The 19,144-nt window shown below is 39.2% G+C and overlaps 1 protein-coding gene across 1 annotated transcript in view; it reads left to right on the top strand.

Moving 5' to 3' along the window:
* Window positions 1–12,225, top strand: part of ZNF10 (zinc finger protein 10) — a 42,723-nt gene extending 30,498 nt beyond the window's left edge. Inside the window, exons 2-5 of the mRNA XM_012657280.1 lie at window positions 613–704; window positions 6,292–6,418; window positions 6,796–6,891; window positions 10,760–12,225. Of these exons, the coding sequence (XP_012512734.1) occupies window positions 672–704; window positions 6,292–6,418; window positions 6,796–6,891; window positions 10,760–12,225 (1,722 nt within the window). The 5' untranslated portion in view covers window positions 613–671. The remainder of the gene's footprint in view (window positions 1–612; window positions 705–6,291; window positions 6,419–6,795; window positions 6,892–10,759) is intronic.
* The last annotated feature ends 6,919 nt before the right edge of the window (window positions 12,226–19,144 follow it).

Here is a 19,144-nt window from a genome sequence, read left to right as displayed (position 1 = left end):
ATCCAAAGGCTGAAATCAAGGTGTCAGCTGGACCGAATTGTCACCTGGAGGCTCTGGGGGAGAATTTACTTTGAATCTCACTCATTTTCTTGGCAGCGATCAGGTCTTCGCGGCTGCAGATTTCCTCGCCGGCTGTCAGGGTGCTGCCCTCGCTGCTGGGGCCTGCCCTCCTTCGACGGCACGCCGCACCTTCCACCTGCACGCCAGGAACGGTGCCTCCCGTTTCTCCTGTGCTTCAAATCTCTGACTTTTCTTCTGCATCCAGTTGGAGAAAACATTTGTTTTCTTATCTGTAAATGAGAATATTAGATCAGGTCAGGTTTTATGTTTTTAACGTTTTCCTCAAAAAAGAGGATTTGTAGTGATAGGTAGAACTGTTCAACTCCAAATGAAATGTACCATGGAACCCCGGGAGATGAAGGGGTAAAAATGCAATTTATGTAGCTCTTTTCTTCCTAATCTTGGGGAGTTTCTTCTGGAATGTCTCTGATGATCCTCTCTGTAGTGGGTATTTGTGTCATACACAGCTGGTATGAGGGAATTTAGGCTGACAATTCAGGGAGCCTCCCAGTCATAGCAGACTTATTCCTTATGTCTCTTTCTTCTCCTCAGCTTTGCCTTCTCAGTACTCTGCTGTTACTCAAGAAGGTACCATCAAGAACAAGGACAACATGGAAGCCAAGTCGCTAACTACCTGGTCCCAGGTAAGCTGGGCTGCTTTCTTCTTTGTTTTTCAGCTGGGGAATTCCTTTTTGCCTAAGTTCTGAAGTCCTTGCCCTGGAACTCCAGAAATTGTATCTTAGACACTCTCCTCCAGGAGATGAGGTCTACATGGCTTGTTCACTTTATTTGTAGTTATAGTTTTATTTCCTTTAATACAAAAGAAACACAAGTTTAATAGTAATGTGGGTGGGAGTCAAGTGAGGTGACACCAGCTTTCTTGTCTCAAAGATAATGAGAGAACTGAGAATGTCGATGCCTCTCTAGGGATTCTCTGGTCCCTGAGTGTGCTGGGTGTGGTGCCGGCTGTGTTAATTCCTCCTCTGGGAGCTCCTTTTTGGAGGAGCTCAGGGACAAGGTATGTAATTATCAAAGGGTAACTGTGACCAAGGCACAAAGATCTCTGAGGAGGATGGAACCTCTGGGAGCAGAGTGGCCTGGGAGCATCCAGCGCGAGAGACTGGCTCTTGTGCCTATTTAGCTTCTTCCTCCGAGGTTCCTTCATGCAGGTCTGGCCAGGTGATCTGGGGAAGCAGAGTGAGACTGGAGCTGAGGTTCTCTGGTCTGGAGGGCACAGCCCCACATTGGAGTGCTCCAGACAGGTGTTTGGTGTGTGCATTTAACACGAGGTGATTTAAACAGTTTAAACGTTCAGAAGAAAATGCTGAAATGACATTTATGCCAAGACGTTGAGGATGACTTTTGATTGTCTGAATAAATATGAGAGAACTGGATTTGTAAAGGCTCCAGTTTTTGAGAGAGAATGTCCTATTTGAAGAATTAGAAGCAGTTCAGTGTGCAGCTGAAACACAGAACTGAGGGGAGCATGTGGGCAGTGCGTTTGGCTCTGCCTGCAGCACAGATGCTGTGTTGGCATGGGGCTGGTGGACTCCCTGTGGACGAGTGCACAGTGTTAACGGGGCTGAGCAGAGCTGAAACAAATACAAGGAGATCAGTGGTAAGGCTGGCAGAGCTGATGAGCTTGCAGAGGAGGTAAGACTGTAACCCGATGTGCCGAGTTAAGGAAGGTGGTTTTTCAAGGATAATTTATGACTAAATTATAACATGGTATTAAGAAGTTAGGCTATATTGACTGAAAAATGAGTTAGTGAGAAGTCACTGCAGGCTTTGGTTTTTCCCTCTCTTTATTATGGAAATTTTCAGTCTGGGTGCAGGCAGGGTGGCTCACACCTGCCATCCCAGCACTTTGGGTGGCCTCACTTGAGGCCAAGAATTTGAGACCAGCCTGGCCAACATAGTGAGACTCTGTCTCTACAAAAAATTAAAATATTAGCCAGGCATTGTGGTGCATGCCTAGTAGTCCCGGCTACTCAGGAGGCTGAGGGTGGAGGATCACTTGAGCCCAGGAATTCAAGGCTGCAGTGAGCTATGATTGCACCACTGCACTCCAGCCTGGGCGACAGAGAGACCCTGTCTCTAAAAAAAATTAAATTTAAAAATCAAAAAGTAATTATGAAAATTTTCAGATGTACACAAAAATAGAAAAATAGTTCGGTATGATAGAGGGAAGGAGATAATTGTTATATCTATAATGAACTGGAGTCTACTACAAGATCAACTCTTTGCTAATCAGAAAATTCAGAAATCTTTCTCTGCTAGCAATATATTCTTTTATAGCTATATTCATCTGAGGTAAAAATATTTAGGAAAAAACAACAAATAAATAACACAAGTGAGAGTAGTGCTTACTTCCAGCAAAGAAGGAGAGCCACACAAAAGTATTATTATTGTGGTTATTCAAAGCATACTTGGGCAGTATACCTTCTAAAATAATACTAAACTGTGCTAGTGTATATAATACAGTGAGGCAGATAGTATGTTACAGCTGAGAGAACTAACTCTTGGTGAAGTTAAATAAATCAAACAAGCATCATCCAACCTAGAATTTAAGGTATCCAAGTTCAGGCCCAGGTCTGCCTGATTTCAAACCCAGTTCTTGACTGTCACCTCTCACACCTTTTCTTCAGTGGCATCCACACGACTTGCTTTGTTTCTGTGTTTCCGGTGAAGGGGCAGCGTATTCCTTATGGGAATGCTAAAAGCACCAGGCCAGAAATCAGATGGCCAGTTAAATTAAAAACGGGCAAGTTTCTTAGAAACGATTAACAACAATGAATGAGTCGAGGACTAGTGGAAAACCATGGGCACACTTGAAATTGAGTAATGAGAGTGAAGTGGGGAAGGGTGTCATCACCTCCAGGCCTGAGGGGCAAGAACAGGCACGGGTTCTGGAAGCCAGACCAGAGGCTGTTACCATCTATCAAAAGGATGCACCCCGCCCCCCACCACATTGGGGTAACTTTATTGCTGTATCCAGCTGGTGATCTCAGTTGCTGAAATAAATGACAAAGGCAGAGGGCAAGGGAACACTTCGATATAGTCTGTGCAGCTAACCCTCCCTAGAAACCACAGGGTGGAGCGGGTGTCTGGAGGGAATGAAAGAAGATATCTACCGTACAGACTTCACAGAGCATTCCTTTTAAAACATTTGTACTTATTTTTAAATTTATAATACAGTAAAATTCTCTCCTTTTGAAGTACAGTTCTGTGATTTTTGACAGATGCATGCAGTTGATCGAATAGCCCTTACTTCAATCAAGATACCGAGCAGACCCATCACCCCCAGATTCCCTGTGTGCTCCCCCTTTGTAATCAGTGCTTACTCCTCTCCCTCAGCCCCTGGCAGCCACTAATCTATTGATTCTGCCTTTTCCACAGGGTCATATAAATGGAATCATACAGTATGTAGTCTCTAGCTTCTTTCATATACCATAATGTATTTTAGATTCATCTGTTTTTGCATGAATCATTAGTTTGTTCCTTTCTATTGCTAAGTAGATTCCATTGTGTGGATGTACCACGCTTTGTTCATGCATTCCCTGTTGAGGGACATTTGGGTTTCTTCTAGTTTTGGGCAATTATAAATAAGGCCCTTTATCAGGTTTATATATTTGCATACAGGTTTTTTGTTTGAACATAAATTTTCATACTCTTAGGTACTTAGCCGAGAGAATGATGGCTAGAGTATATTCAAGTTTATGAAAAATGTGCAAGTATTTTCCTAGTCTTTTGTTTAGTTTTCAGCTTGTCTGTTTTCTTACTGTTGAGTTTTGAGAGTTCTTACGTTATGCATACAAGTCCTTTGTCAGATAATGTGATTTGCAAGTATTATCTCCTGGTCTGTGGCTTGTCTTTTCATTCTCTTAGCAATGTTGTTTGAAGAGAAAGAGAGGTTTTTAATTTTGATGAAGTCTACTTTATCAGTTTGTTCTTTTGTGGATCATGCTTTTGATGTTATTGCTAAGAACCCTTTGAGTAACCCCAAGATTACAAAGATTTTTTCCTATGTTTTTCTATGGAAGTTTTATAGGTATGTGTTTTACATTTCAGTCTATTTGGGATTTTTTTTTTTTCAGATTCACCCATTTATTATTGTGTAATGTCCTACTTTATTTCTGGTAATATCCTTTGTTCTGAAGTCTATGTCATCTGATACTAATATAGATACTGTAGCTTTCATATGATTAGTGTTTCCATGGTATATCCATTTTCTATTCTTTTAACACCTCTAGGTTGTTAACTTCAATGTGATTTTCTTTTAGGTAGTTGAGGCTTGTGGTTTGTTGTTTTTTTTTTTTTTTTTTTTAATAGAATTTGGGAATCTCTTTTTTAATGGTTATGTTTAGACCATTTATCTTTAATATTATTATTGATATAATCGGACTTAAGTGTGTCATTTTATTACATGTTTTCTGTATATCTTTCTCCCCTTCTCACTTTACTGCCTTTATTTGGATTATTTGAATATTTTTTAATATTTCATTTAATTTGTATCTTGGCTTTTTGGTTATACATTTTTCTGTTTTTTAAATGGTTGCTATATGGATTTGAATTTATATACCCAATCTTTTATAGTGTACTTAAGAGTTAATTTTTATCACTTCAAGTAAAATCTAGAAGGCTTACAACATATGGGTCCCTTTACTTTCCTCTCTTTATGTTAAAGGTGGGGTGTGTGTGTGTGTGTGTGTATAAATAAATAGAAAATGTTGCAGTTTTGCTTTCACTGTTGTATCTGTGTATGCGTGTGTATATATATGTACACGTATGTGTGTATGTGTGCGTGTGTGTGTGTGTGTGTGTGTATTTTAGAGATGGCATCTCACTCTGTCACCCAGGCTGGAGTGCCGTAGGATGATCACAGCAGACACAAAAATCCTGGGTTCAAGTAGTCCTCTAGCCTCAGCCTCCTGAGAGGCTAGGACCTCAGATGTGCACCGCCATATTTTTTTGGGGGGGTAGAGTTGTGGTGTCTCTGTCTTGCTCAGGCTGGTTTCGAATTCCTGGTCTCAAGTGATCCTTCTGCCTCGGCCTCCCAGTGTTCTAGGATTACAGGCATGAGCTGCCACGCCTGGCCTGTCCTATATATTTTTGAAGAATTCAGGAGAAGAAAATTAACCTATTATATTTACCCAGATATCTATCGTTTTTGTTATTCACCCTTTATTCCTGAGATTTCAGGTTTCTCTCTGGTATTATTTCCCTTCTGCCTTAAGAACTTCCTTCAGCACATCTTTTAGAATAGATCTTCTGGCAACAAATTCCGTTGGTTTTATTTTATTTGAGAATGTCTGTTTTTGCATCATTTCTGAAAGATATTTTCACTGGATCTAGAAATTCTGGCTTGACAGTTCTTTTCTTTCAGCATTTAAAAACAAACAAACATATTCCACTGTCGTCATCGTCTTTTTTTTTTTTTTAAGAGGTGAAGTCTCATCATGACTATGTTGCCCAGACCAGTCTCGAACTTCTGGACTCAATCAGTCCTCTCACCCCAGCTTTCCTAGTAGGTAGGACTTCAGCACATGCCGCTGCACCTAGCTTTCCATTGTCTTCTGACCTTCATGGTCTTTGCTAAGAAACCCTCAGGCCCTCAGATAGGTTTTTAAATACATACAATCAAGACTTCTTTTTGATGTGGCTGATAAAGGCCTTGCCATCTGTATCTCTTGTTCTTTGTCAAATTGTTTTGCTGCTACTGAAATATAATTCCCTGATTTCTCCATTTTATTGATACCTATCAATGTTTAGGAAAAGTGTTTTGGGTAATTATTTTAGGTCGTAAAACGTGGTTAGGATGGTAAGTCTCTTAAGCATTAAGGCGTACTTAAACTCAGTAGTTTTTTTCCCTTCTTTTCCTGCCTTGAGTTGGGTTCATTTCACATACTATAAACATGGATTAACTTTTGGTGTCTGATTCTCCCTGCTATACCTGTTTAAAACATACTTGATTTAAATAAAAATTCTTCTGACAGTTTCTTCAAGCACAAAATGGAACTCATTTTCAGACGGTAGGTACCTAATAGCTATTCCTTTAAAGACTTGGCTGGAATCCCTCAAAATAAATACTGGTCACTCCTAGAATAATTTCTGGTCTGTCCTCTTTTCCTACCCTAGTGTTATCAGCTGAATTTCTCTTCATGTTAGGAATCGGGAAAGGGAGAGTAAAGATATGCGTTAGGCTCAATGCAAATGTGTTTGATGTTGTAGACACTGGTGACTTTTGACGATGTGCTTGTGGACTTCACCAGGGAGGAGTGGAAGCTGTTGGACGCTGCTCAGCAGATCATGTACAAAGATGTGATGTTGGAGAACTATAAGAACCTCCTTTCCTTGGGTAAGACTAACTCCATGTTTGAAGTTACACTCACTGTGGTGGTTTTGGTTCATTCATTTTGATCACCTCATTGATCAACATGCACAGAGACCTTGAAGCATATATCAGAGTGTGGGCTCGGGTTTCAGGGACCTAATTTCTTTGGGGTATAAAACAGTGTTGTTATACTGCTTTTGTGAGAAACTTGTTTTAATATGTTGAATTTTTAAAATGCATATTTCTTTTGCTGCCTCCACATCCTCACACTGTCAACTCTTCAGAGTCCCCCCAACTCCTGGAAGGGGTTTGGGGGTTAGGTTGAATCTGACATGTTGCTTTGTGTCTACCCTGGAGCTTCCCCAACTCTCACCCAGTTCCTTATCTTTCACTGTGAACAGGGCATCAGCTTCCTAAGCCAGATGTGGTCCTTCGGTTGGAGAAAGGGGAAGAGCCCTGGCTGGCAGAGAGAGGGATTCACCAAGAGACCCCTCCAGGTGAGGACCAGACCAAGGGTCGTCATAGGCAGTAACCCAGATGAGCTGTGTGGGGCCAGAACCCCTGGAGATAGTGGTCAGTGGTCCTCCTTACAGATCCTTGTTTCTGAGAGGAAGACTGAGTTTATGTACCTCCTGTTTCCCCACTGCCAGACTTCTTTATACATTCCTGTCACACTGACCTCTGCATTCAGAGACAAAGGGGTCTTACTACTTCATTATATCTCTCTGTCGACATGCTTGGTTTCAGCCCTTGCTCGTGTTGCTTTCCTGACTAGTAACACTAACTCCAGCAACCTCGTGTTCTCATTTTCCATAGAATCATTTCTTGCATCTTGGCCTTTCTTTTCCTTTTCATGTGGCCCCTTTCCACAACTCAGTTCTTCTCTATGTAAACTCTGCAGGGCATCTCCCACCACCTCCCTCCGACCTGAGACGGTGTTTTCTGCCAGTTAGGAAACTGCTACAAGAGGCTCATGAATTCCTGCTGCCTCAGCACTCTCCTTCCTTCCCAGAATTGCTGCTCTCAAGAACACCTGTTTTTCCGGCTGTACTCTAGTTTAATGTGTGGTTTTTTTTTTACTTTATTCCTATTTTATTTTATTAGTATCTCTAAAATACAAATCATTATGTAACTTCCAAGCATAGTTCCTTTTCCCAACTTCCTTGTGTATATCTGTGCCTTCTAGGTTAAAAAATAGAAAGTTATCTTTCATATTCCCCCTCATTTATTCTCTATAAGTGATCTCTTCCTTGACCTTTGTTTCTAAGCTCAATTCTCTGACTGCTGCCCCCTCAGTGATCTTAGATGTCTCTAATTCTCATTGTGTAGAACAGCTGAGGTGTACCATGTGTTCTCTTATGGGACATGTAGCTTCCCAAGCCCGGTGCAGTCTAGTCACGTGAGAATGACCTGCATCTTTTCTGTTTTGCTGATACCTGAGGTACACACTCAGGCATTTCCCTGCATCTCAGGCTTTAGTGCGATGTAAATAAAATCTATCTGAGCCTTACTTGTTCTTTGCCTCATGTTCTTTCTCTATGCAGCCTTTCATGGCTCCTCATGAGGTACTGGTCCCTTCCTTTTCTGAGCTTCCACTTAGTTTAAGTCTCTACTTTGAACTATTATTATAAATTGTTTTTTATGTTTGACTTGTTGGTCATTATCTCAAAATCCTGTCTCGAAGCAGTTCTTTCAGTACACTGTTAAAATCTTGATTGGCTGGGTACCATGGCCCATACCTGGTGTCCCAGCTACTCGGGAGGTGGGAGGATCACTTGAGCCCAGTAGTTCGAGGCTGCAGTGAGCTGTGATCATAACCACTGTCCTCCAGCGTGGGTGACAGAGCAAGATGCTGTCTAAAAAAAAATTTTTTTTAATTAAAAAAACTTGATCAGTTAACAGCTTTGGGGCTAGGGGAGAAATGATTGTTCTATTTTCTTTTCTTTCTTACTTCCTTTCTTTGTTTTTTCTATTTATGTGTTCATTCATTCAGCAGTCTTTCCTGGATGTCTACTGAGAAGTATCCAAAAATAGCAGATTGTCGTTAACTAGATCCAGCAGTTTAGATTTTTATTGAGAATTTGTTGTCAGAAGAAATACTGCCTAGCCCTTTGGGAGGCCAAGGTGGGAGAATCACTTGAGGCCAGGAGTTTGAGACCAGCCTGGGCAATATAGCAAGGCCCTGTCTCTACAAAAAATAGAAAAATGATCTGGGCATGGTGGCACACACATGTAGTCCCACATACTTGGGAGGCTGAGGCAGGACAATCCCTTGAGCCCAGGATTGTGAGGCTGCAGTGAGCTATGATGACACCACTGCACTCTTGCCTAGGCAACAGAGCAAGATCCTGACTCAAGGAAAAAAAAAAATACTAAAACTTCATGTGCTTAATTAACCACATGGAATTTTAGGGAATCTACAAAGCCATGAACTTCATTATCAAAAGAGAAGGTATAATGAGTGATGGCTTTAAAAATTCAGATGATAAGTTGATTAATGGCTGCTGAGTTTGACAATAACTTACTTGTGTGGTTATGTTACGGAAGAGTGTTAGGATGTTAATAAAAGAAAGCACTGCATTCTCATGCTCAAGTGCTCCCCTCCGGAGTTGTTTCCATTAGTGCTCAGCCTCTCCTCACACACATTTTCATCTTGAATCTTTCAGTTGTCTTTTGTAGTTTGAAAAACTTCTCCATAGGATTTTCTGATGCGCTGGGTGTGGGGGGGAAGGGGGACAGGATGGTGTGTTTTCTGTTAAAAATCATCAAGCTTGGGAAGAAACTAGAAACTAACAAAGTTGTGAATGAAAATTAGGACCAGTGATGGTGGGATTTTGTGAAGAAGTCAGGGAGGTTGCCTGGCATAGGGATTATTTACCAGGTATATTAATTTCCTAGGGCTGACATGGCAAAGTATCACAAATTGGGTGGCTCACAACAGCAGAAGTGTACTGTCTCACAGTTTTGGAGGCTAAATGTCCAAAATGGAGATGTTAGTGGGGCCATGCCACGCTTCTAGGAGAGGATCTTTCCTTGTCTCTTCCAGCTTCTGGTAACCCCAGATGTTCATTGCCTTGTGGCTGCATCACTCCAGCCTTGGTTTCCATCTTCACGTGGTGTTCTCCTCTCTGTTTGTTCTACTCTTTTTATAAGGATGCCATCGATATTGAAGGTAGGGGCTCACCCTACTCCACTACTACCCCATCTTAACTAATTACATCTGCAGTGACCCTGTTTCCAGTAAGGTCACATTCTGAGGTACCAGGGGTTAGAATTTCAACATATCTTCTTTGGAAGGGGGACAGAATTCAACCCATAACACTGGGTGGGAAGGGAATATCAGCTCACCTGTTTAAGAAGTGGTATTCTGGAAATAGTGTATTTATTATGTTCAGGATCACACATTTATCTGAAATCTGAAAGACATTCAGAAACATATGTAGCTCTTAAACAGGGTAATAATTTGCGGTAATACATATAGGTAGGACACAGGGAGAAAGTCCAGGAGAATATGGGTAAGGTTCAAGGTTGTAAGTTAGTATCGTGTGGTGTTAGTCCTATTATTTATTAACTCTTGATGTCTCAGAACCAAGGAATCATAATAGAAAATGGGAATAATGATTATTATAAATAGTATTACTTCGATCATACGTGTGCTCGAGACTGTAATAGGCTCATACTTCATATGATGCTTACGATAATCTTACATAAATGTTATCATCCTTGCATTACAGATAAGTAAAATGAGTTTTTAAAAATTCAGCAGCTTGTTAAAATTTACCGGTAGTAGTGGTGTGAAGCTTAGCCCAGAACCCGTATCTGGAGAACTTTTGTGCACCTGCTCTTCTGCCTTGTGACGTAGCCTTTCTGAGGGTTCTATGTCCGTCATCAGGGCATTGTTCTTTGGTGCTTTGGTGATGTGGATGAAAGGCATTGTCTGACATATGGCTGTATTCATGGTTTAAGAATATTAAATTAGGGGTCATGTGAAGAATGTTTGTTAGGGGAAAGTACTGGTACTAAGTAGACAGGTTAGGAACTTATATTGTTAGTGTTTGGATTGGAAAGTGGGGGTGTAGTCCTTTAGGTGGGATTTTTCTTATTAATGCCTTCACCACTGGATACCCTGATTGCATATGCTCTGTTCTGTGCTCCTCCTTACTCTTCTTGCTCCTTTTAAATACTGTAGAGCCCAATGCATTTACTTTTTACTGCTCCAGCCTTTCTTTTCTCATTCTTTGTCAAGGTTATAAAATCATATTTGAAAGTAATCTACACATGTCTCACATACTTTATCTCTTCATACATCCCACCATTCTCACCTTAATGCTTTTCTTTAGTTTTACAAAGTTTCATTTCTTTCAGATTTGGAGACTGCAGTTGAAATTAAATCATCAGTTTCCAGTAAGAGCATGGCTAAAGATAAGCAATCCTGTGACATTAAAAAGGAAGGAATGGCAAACAGTGATCTCTGGTATTTATCATTAGAGGAAGTCTGGAAATGTGAAGACCAGCTGGACAAATATCAGGAAAACCAGGAGAGACATTTGAGGCAAGTGGCATTCACCCAAAAGAAATTACTTAGTCAGGAGAAGGTCTGTGAAAGTGGTAAATACGGGGGAAATTGTCTTCTTCCTGCTCAGCTAGTACTGAGAGAGTATTTCCACAAACGCGATTCACATACTAAAAGTTTAAGACATGATTTAGTTCTTAGTGGTCATCAGGAAGGCTGTGCAAGCAACAGTAATGAATGTGGTCAAACCTTCTGTCAAAACATTCACCTTATTCAATGTGGAAGAACTCACATGGGAAATAAATCCTACCGATGTCCTGATAATGGTAACTCTCTTGCTCATGGTACATCTCTTGGCATATCAAAGGGCATACATAGAGAGAAACCCTATGAATGTAAGGAATGTGGAAAATTCTTCAGCTGGCGCTCTAATCTGACGAGGCACCAGCTTATTCATACTGGGGAGAAACCCTATGAGTGTAAAGAATGTGGAAAATCTTTCAGCCGGAGTTCTCACCTCGTTGGACATCAAAAGACTCATACCGGTGAGGAACCCTATGAATGTAAAGAATGTGGAAAATCCTTCAGCTGGTTTTCTCACCTCGTTACCCATCAGAGAGCTCATACGGGGGACAAACTGTACACGTGCAATCAGTGTGGGAAATCTTTTGTTCATAGTTCTAGGCTTATTAGGCACCAGAGAACGCATACTGGAGAGAAGCCCTACGGGTGTCCTGAATGTGGGAAATCTTTCAGGCAGAGCACGCATCTCATTCTGCATCAGAGAACTCATGTGAGAGTGAGGCCCTATGAGTGTAATGAATGTGGGAAGTCTTACAGCCAGAGATCTCATCTCGTTGTGCATCACAGAATTCACACTGGACTGAAACCTTTTGAGTGTAAGGATTGTGGAAAATGCTTTAGTCGGAGCTCTCACCTTTACTCACATCAAAGAACCCACACTGGAGAGAAACCATATGAGTGTCATGATTGTGGAAAATCCTTCAGTCAGAGTTCTGCTCTCATCGTGCATCAGAGAATACATACTGGAGAGAAACCGTATGAATGTTGTCAGTGTGGGAAAGCCTTCATCCGTAAGAATGACCTCATTAAGCATCAGAGAATTCATATTGGAGAAGAGACCTATAAATGTAATCGATGTGGCATTATCTTCAACCAGAACTCTCCATTTATAGTCCATCAAATAGCTCACACTGGAGAGCAGTTCTTAACATGTAATCAGTGTGGGGCAGCACTTATTAATAGCGCTAAGCTTATTAGATACCAAACAAATCATATTAGAGAAAACAGTTACTAGTATTAATATAATGAGTATGGAAAATTCATCACAAAGAGCAATACATTTATTTTGCTTTAGAGAACTGGGAATAAGCTGTGTAAATGGAGTCTGTCTGGAAATGCTTTCAATCATTTTTACTATCATATTGCACACTAGAGAATTCATCCTGAAGAGGTAAAAAAAAAAAAAACTCACATTTTCTTTGAACACACAGATACAACAGATTGTTTTCCACAAATTCCTACAAAAGTAATTGGCCTATGTGCATTCTTGACCAACTCTTAAATGCTGGAACATTAAATAGGTGAGTTGTTGAGCGATAACCCAGTTTCATTACTTTCTTCTGAAAGGTAAATGAGTGTGTTACTGTAGGGAGAGTTGTGGAAAATAATATTCCAGTGAATTAGTATGTTGTTGTTTACTTGATTGTGCCTCTCTTCTGGGATACTTAGTAGTGTTTAGTATGTTTTGTGTGTCTGGTATAAACAACATTTTGGTTAACATCAAGGAAAATGTAAAGAAATTAAAGAACAATACCCATTTTAAAATATATTTGCATGTGGGCAAGAATTGAAAGTATTTATAGATAAATGAACAGGATTTATTTGTTAGATAGTGGGATTATGAATGAGTTTTATAGTTTATTCAGTGTTGCTGTCATATTTATTTTAAGACATTTCTAAATATTAAAAAAGGATATCTAGTTTTTCTCTTCTACCATCAAGGAAGGTTCAGAACCACTTGTTAGGAATCTTTTCTATTGTTTCTAAGTTGTTTTGGGTCACAGAGTTCTACTTTTTAAGATACGCTGATAAAGGATCCTGAGAAGTTAAAAACGTAGTAATTCCCTGGATGTTGGGACCTAGGGAAACACTGGGCATTTGGACACATCGGTGGGGGTGGGAGTGGGGCTCTCTATTTTAGTGGGAACAGGTACCCAGGGACTATTTAGACCAAGTGTACTCATGAGACACTGCTTTGAGCACTGCTCAGAGACACTCTCTTTCTCAAGGTAGTCTTTTATCTTTATAAAGAAAACTTAGAGGTTAAGAGCATAGACTTGAGCTGGACTACCCAGGTTGAAATCCTACTAGCTAAGTGATCTTAGGCATGCTGCTTAGCTTCTCTGTGCTTAACTTTTAGATATTTTCCTCTGTAAATTAGAAATAATAGTACCTCATAGGATTGTGGTGAGTATTAAACGAGTAAACATAAACAGCTTAGGATAGTGCCTGACATATATTAAGTCCTCTGTAATTATTAGCTGTGATTGTTAATATTGCCCCACCTAGTGTCTGTTATTTAATTTAAATCTGCTTGTGTGTGTGTATAAGAACTCATTGAGTTCTCACTTCTCTTCCAATCATACGTGTTTTTAACTTTTGCCTAAATCAGAACTTACCAGCTTGGGAAAATCACTGACAAATAGTGGATATATGGTTTCATTTCTGAGGGTCAATAAACAACTTTTAATATTGTATGTAAATTTGTTTTGTTTGTACAAAAGTTTTCCTTTCTAGGGAGAGGATCCCAATCTTCAGATTCCCTGGTAAGTCCATAACCCTAAAACAATTCAGGAAGAGGATCTGCTTTAATTTTCTATTTTATTCTGTAAGTCAGTTTCTTGTGTGTAGAGACTGAGCATGATTTGCCATTTTCTAGCATATACGTTAGATGCTCAATGATTGATAGTTGAATAATAAATGAATATTGTTGACACCAAGCAGACAGAGAGATCTTGATATCTCTCTGAGGAAAAGTCTAGAAATGATTATTAGAATCATGAGACTTGAGAACTACAAGGAACATGAGAGCATCTTACTCGTATTCATCATAGTACAGCTGAGATGAAGTGAGTTGGCTTAGTGTCACGTTTTCTGTGAAGTCAGACCCATAACGTGGTCCTGGGTTTTTCATTTCTTTTTGCTCCTCTTGGTGCCTATACACCATGCAAACATCTAAAATACCTATAACAATGGTTTTCATTATAGTAGTAGTTCTTTATGGGAGTAGTATAGCTCCTTAATTGGGCCTCTCAAAATTTCCGATAACCTGTGGCTCAGCTTCCTCAATTGTATAGTGATGATACTACCAGTTTCTACCTCAGAGGATGGTTGTATGGATTAAGTGACATGTTATGTATGAAGCGTACACATGTAGTAGGTGCTGTATGCGTGAATTATTAATATTACTCTTAACACCCTAAGGACCTCACCTACAATGTTTGGAGACATTTATATCTGTGGATAATCACTGAAACATTGCTTATAATAGTGCACAATTTGCAAAATAAAAATACACAATAGTATAATATTTGTTTATGGCATAACCCTGTAATGGAATATTATACAGACATTAAAATTAAGTGCACAGAAAGTTTGATAACATGGGAAAAATGTTGATGATGTTATGTCTTATACAAAAGTGTGACAAATATTATCTATATGAAGTAAGTTCAGATATGTAGAAATCATTGCATTGTAAAAAACAAGTGAATATTGCCCAAAATTGTAAGGAAATTTGTCAAAAGATTACTAGCAGTTAACCTACATATTGGGAAAATTGGAGTTTGCTTTCTAGTGTTTTATACTTTACAATTCTTGGCAAAGTCTCATCAAAGAGTATATATTACTTTTAGAATCTGGAAAACAATGTCTTCAGTGGTAGAATTTTTTTCCTACTCAAAAGCTCATATCTGCAAATAAGCTGCTAGAACCTTAATAAGGGAATTTAGCACGATCACAGGATACAAAATTAATATACAGAAACAAATTTCATTTCTATGTACTAGCCGTGAATGATTAGGAAATGTATCCAGAAATACAGTTACATTTACAATATTAAATGAACTAAAATGTGAAATACTTAAATTTAATAATGTGCAAGATCTGTACCATGAAAACTATAGAGAATTGCTGAAAGAAATTAAAGAACATATAATAGGGAACACACAATAACCACATAATAAATGGAGAACTGTTTATTGTTAAGATGGCAGTTCTCCCCACATTGATTTTTAGATTCAGAGGCATTTGTGTGGAAATTGACATACTAATCAAACATTTATATGAAAATTGAAAGGACCTAGAATAACTAAGGCAAAATGTTTAAAAGAACACAGTTGAAGGCCTTATATTACCTCATTTCAACACTTTCTAAATAACTACACTAATAAAGACTGGTATTGGAGTGATGATAGGTATATGTAGATAAAACATGGTAGAGTCCAACAATTGACTTACACATACGTTATCAGTTAAATTTGACAAGTGCTCAAATAATTCGATGTGGAAAAGGTGTTTTCATCGAATGTTGCTGTAGCAGCTAGGTATTTATATGGGGAAAAAAGAACTTCATGTTACAAACAAAAAGTAATAGAAAATGCATTATAGACCTAAATGCAAAATCTAAAACTTTAAAATATCTTAAAGAAAACAGGAGAAAATGCTTATGACCCTGGGGTAGGCAAAGATTTCTTATAGCACAAAAAGCATAAGTTACAAAATAAAACTGATAAAGTGGACTTCATCAAAATTCAAACTCAAGCAAATCAGCAAGAAAAAACAACCCCAATAAAAAGTGGGCAAAAGTCAAGAACAGAAGCTTTTCAAAAGAAGATAGAGTTATGGCCATCAACCATGAAAAAATGCTCAACATGTCTAATCAGGGACATGCAAATCAAAACCACAATGAGATACCACGTCAGTCCAATGAAAATGGCTTTTATCAAAAAGTCCCAAAACAACAAATGTTGGCATGGGTGGGGAGAGATAGGAGCACATGTACACTGCTGGTGGGACTGCAAACTAGTAGTACAACCTCTATGGAAAGTAGTATGCAAATACCTTAAAGAACTAAAAGTAGAACTATCCAGCAATCCCACAACTGGGTATTTACCTAAAGGAAAAATTGACATTCTATTAAAAAAAAGACATCTGCACTCGAATGTTTATAGCAGCACAATTCACAATTGGAATATGGAAACAACCCACGTGTTTCCACAACGTGGAAACAGCCCAAGTGCCCATCAATACATGAGTGGATTAATAAAAAGTGGTGTATATATACCGTGGAATACTACTCAGCCATTAAAAATGGTGAACTAATACCCTTGTATTAAACTGGATGGAACTGGAGACCATTCTTCTAAGTGAAGTATCACAAGAATGGAGCAACAAACACCACAAGTACCCACCATTGAATTGGAACTAATCAATCAACACTTATGTGTACATATGGAAATAACATCCAATGGAAATGAAGCACGTGGGAGGGGGGAGGAGAGGATGGGTAAATTCATACCTAATGGGTACAATGCACACTATCTAGGGGATGGGCACACTTACAACTTTGACTCAAATGGTACAAAGCAATTTATGTAACCTAAATATTTGTACCCCTATAATATTCTGAAAAATAAATAAAAATAAATAAAAACTAAAAGTTTTCTAAAAAGAAAAAAACCCAAAGAAGTTACTGCCTGGCACTTAGTGAGCCGGGGGTCGGGGGGGGTGTCTTATAAAATTAGCTATTCTACTATAACTTATGTTTATTTTTCTCCCCAGAGACACATTCACTCAGATTTCTCTCAGACTGTCCTCAGTCTCCCTGTATATATTGCCATTGTGGTGATTATCTGTCTTTAAAATGACACAGCTCAAGTGGAAATGAAAATCAAAAGGGAAGAAGGTACACTATGCTAAATAAGTCACATGTGGCATGTGAATTACATGTATAATCTCATTTAAATTTCACAACCTGGTTAAGTGTATAATTGCTTCCTACACTTTTATTAGTTCAAAGTGACTTATACAATAAGAAGTGGAGGAGCTGGGATTCAAACCCAGATTACTTGGGCTTCTATGTTTGCACTTTTTCAGCGACTCCTTCCCTCCATATCTAGCTAAAGATCTTGGCATTATCCTGAGAAGAATGAGAAAGCATTGAGGAACTTTAAGCTAGGCCATGGCATCATCAATTACCAATGCTATAGGCACATGAGGAATCAGAAAGTATTATCTTAACATATATCCATGTTCCGTGTGCACATTATCTGCTGAGTATGTGTCTAGCCCTGCCTGGGCATAAGATTACTGTCTCAGTGATTTAGATATTTGACTTTTATTTTCTGAACACTCTAGCATATTTTTTTCTAGAACTCAAGAAATTTAGGTGGCAACTCATTCTATGTGTGGGTATTTTCAGATGTTCCCTATGTATACTCTTGACTCTACTTCTCTCACTGTCAAAGGAACATTCTGACTTTTATAATCTGATACCTAAATTTATGTGATATAGAATCAGAAAAAACAAGGACAGAAATTGGACAATAAAGGCAAGAGGAAGTTCAAGCCAAGACAGTGTGAGTGTACTTAAAACCACTGAACCGTACACTTAAAATGGTAAGTTCTATTACATGTATTTTTATCACAATTAAAAATAACCTAAGGAGACAAACCAAAATCATACTTCACTTGATAGGATGTAATGAAAAGAACTCACTTGTTTCATCCCATAGAACCCGTGGCTGAAGTTGCCCCGAAAGTAAAGGCATTCCCAAGATGGGGCTGGTAGGGATTCCAAAAAAAGAAGTGCTGAACGCCAGGGTGGTCAGTCCAAAGCATGTATTAGGGACATTTATGTACAGAGTGCTGCAGCATATCTTTGTGACAGACAGTGAAAGAAAAAGGGTGTCCTACCTAGGTATGTCTATGATGAGGGTGCCAGGGTATGGTTTAAGGAATTTGGCTCAGGGCCAGGGCAAGTTTCTTGCAGTGTTTTGGGCAACAACCTAGATAGCTTTGTCAGTGGCTGGGAATGTTCAAGGTCCCGGCTTGTGTTCAAGCCTGCTGGGAAAAACCTGCAGCTGGCTGGGTCACGGAGTGGCCAAGGCACTCTGTGGTTTCTAGCCAGAACTCAGAAAGCAGGAGGAACTAGGAAACCCAAATCAGCATAATCTCTGTGACATTCTTGCCAAAGGTGCATAGCCTGGATTTAATTGTGAGTAAATACCAAACAAAAATTGAGGGTTATTCTGCAAATACCTGGCCTGTAATTTTCAAAACTGTCAATGTGATGAAAGTCAAGAAAAAGCTGAGGAATTCTTCCAATTCAAAGGAGACTGTAGAAACCTGACAACTCAACAAAATGCATGCTATCGTTTCGTTTGTTTACCCCTCCAAATCTCATGTTGAAATTTAATCCCCAGTGATGGTAGAGGGGCTTAATAGGAGGTGTTTTGGTCATGGAAGTGGATCCCTCATGGATAGATTAGTGCCCTCCCTGGGGAGGGCAGGTGACTGAGTTCTCTGTTACTTCTTGTGAGAACTGATTGTTAAAAAGAGTGTGGTACCTCCCCACCCCCTTGTTTCCTTTCACACCACGTGATCTCTGAACATGGTGGCCCTCCTTTTCCTTCTGCCATGAGTGGAAGCATCCTGAAGCCCTTACCGGAAGTTCCATGCTTCTTACACAGCCTGTAGAACCATGAGCCAACTAAACCTTTTTTCTTTATAAATTATCCAGCCTCAAATACTCCTTTATAGCAATAGAAATGGACTAAGACAGTGAATGATTCTGGGCTGGGTCCTTTACTGTAAAGGACATTATTTGGGGGAAACTTGAATGAAGTTAAAGACTAGATGCTAATAATGCTTCCGTGTTAATTTCCTGATTTGTGACGATACAAGAGTGACCTTGTTCGAAGGGTACATTAAAGTTTGAAAGGGTATCATGTTATCATTGCACTTGAATGGTTCTTTAAAAAAGTTCTTTGTATTGTATGTGCACCTGTTCTGTAGGTTTAAGCTTGTTTAAATATGTTTTCCTAAAAGAAATAAAATTTTCTCTATTTTTCACAAATAAAAATTCAATTTCTGGGGCTGACAAAAAATTGAGCTGGTCATATGAAAGGTTATGAACAGTTTAAATCTTGACA

Source organism: Propithecus coquereli, unplaced genomic scaffold, assembly GCF_000956105.1.
Source record: "Propithecus coquereli isolate 6110/MARCELLA unplaced genomic scaffold, Pcoq_1.0 Scaffold535, whole genome shotgun sequence".
NCBI lineage: Eukaryota > Metazoa > Chordata > Mammalia > Primates > Indriidae > Propithecus > Propithecus coquereli.
Note: the sequence above shows the minus strand (reverse complement) of the source record. Positions and strands in the feature narration are given on the sequence as shown.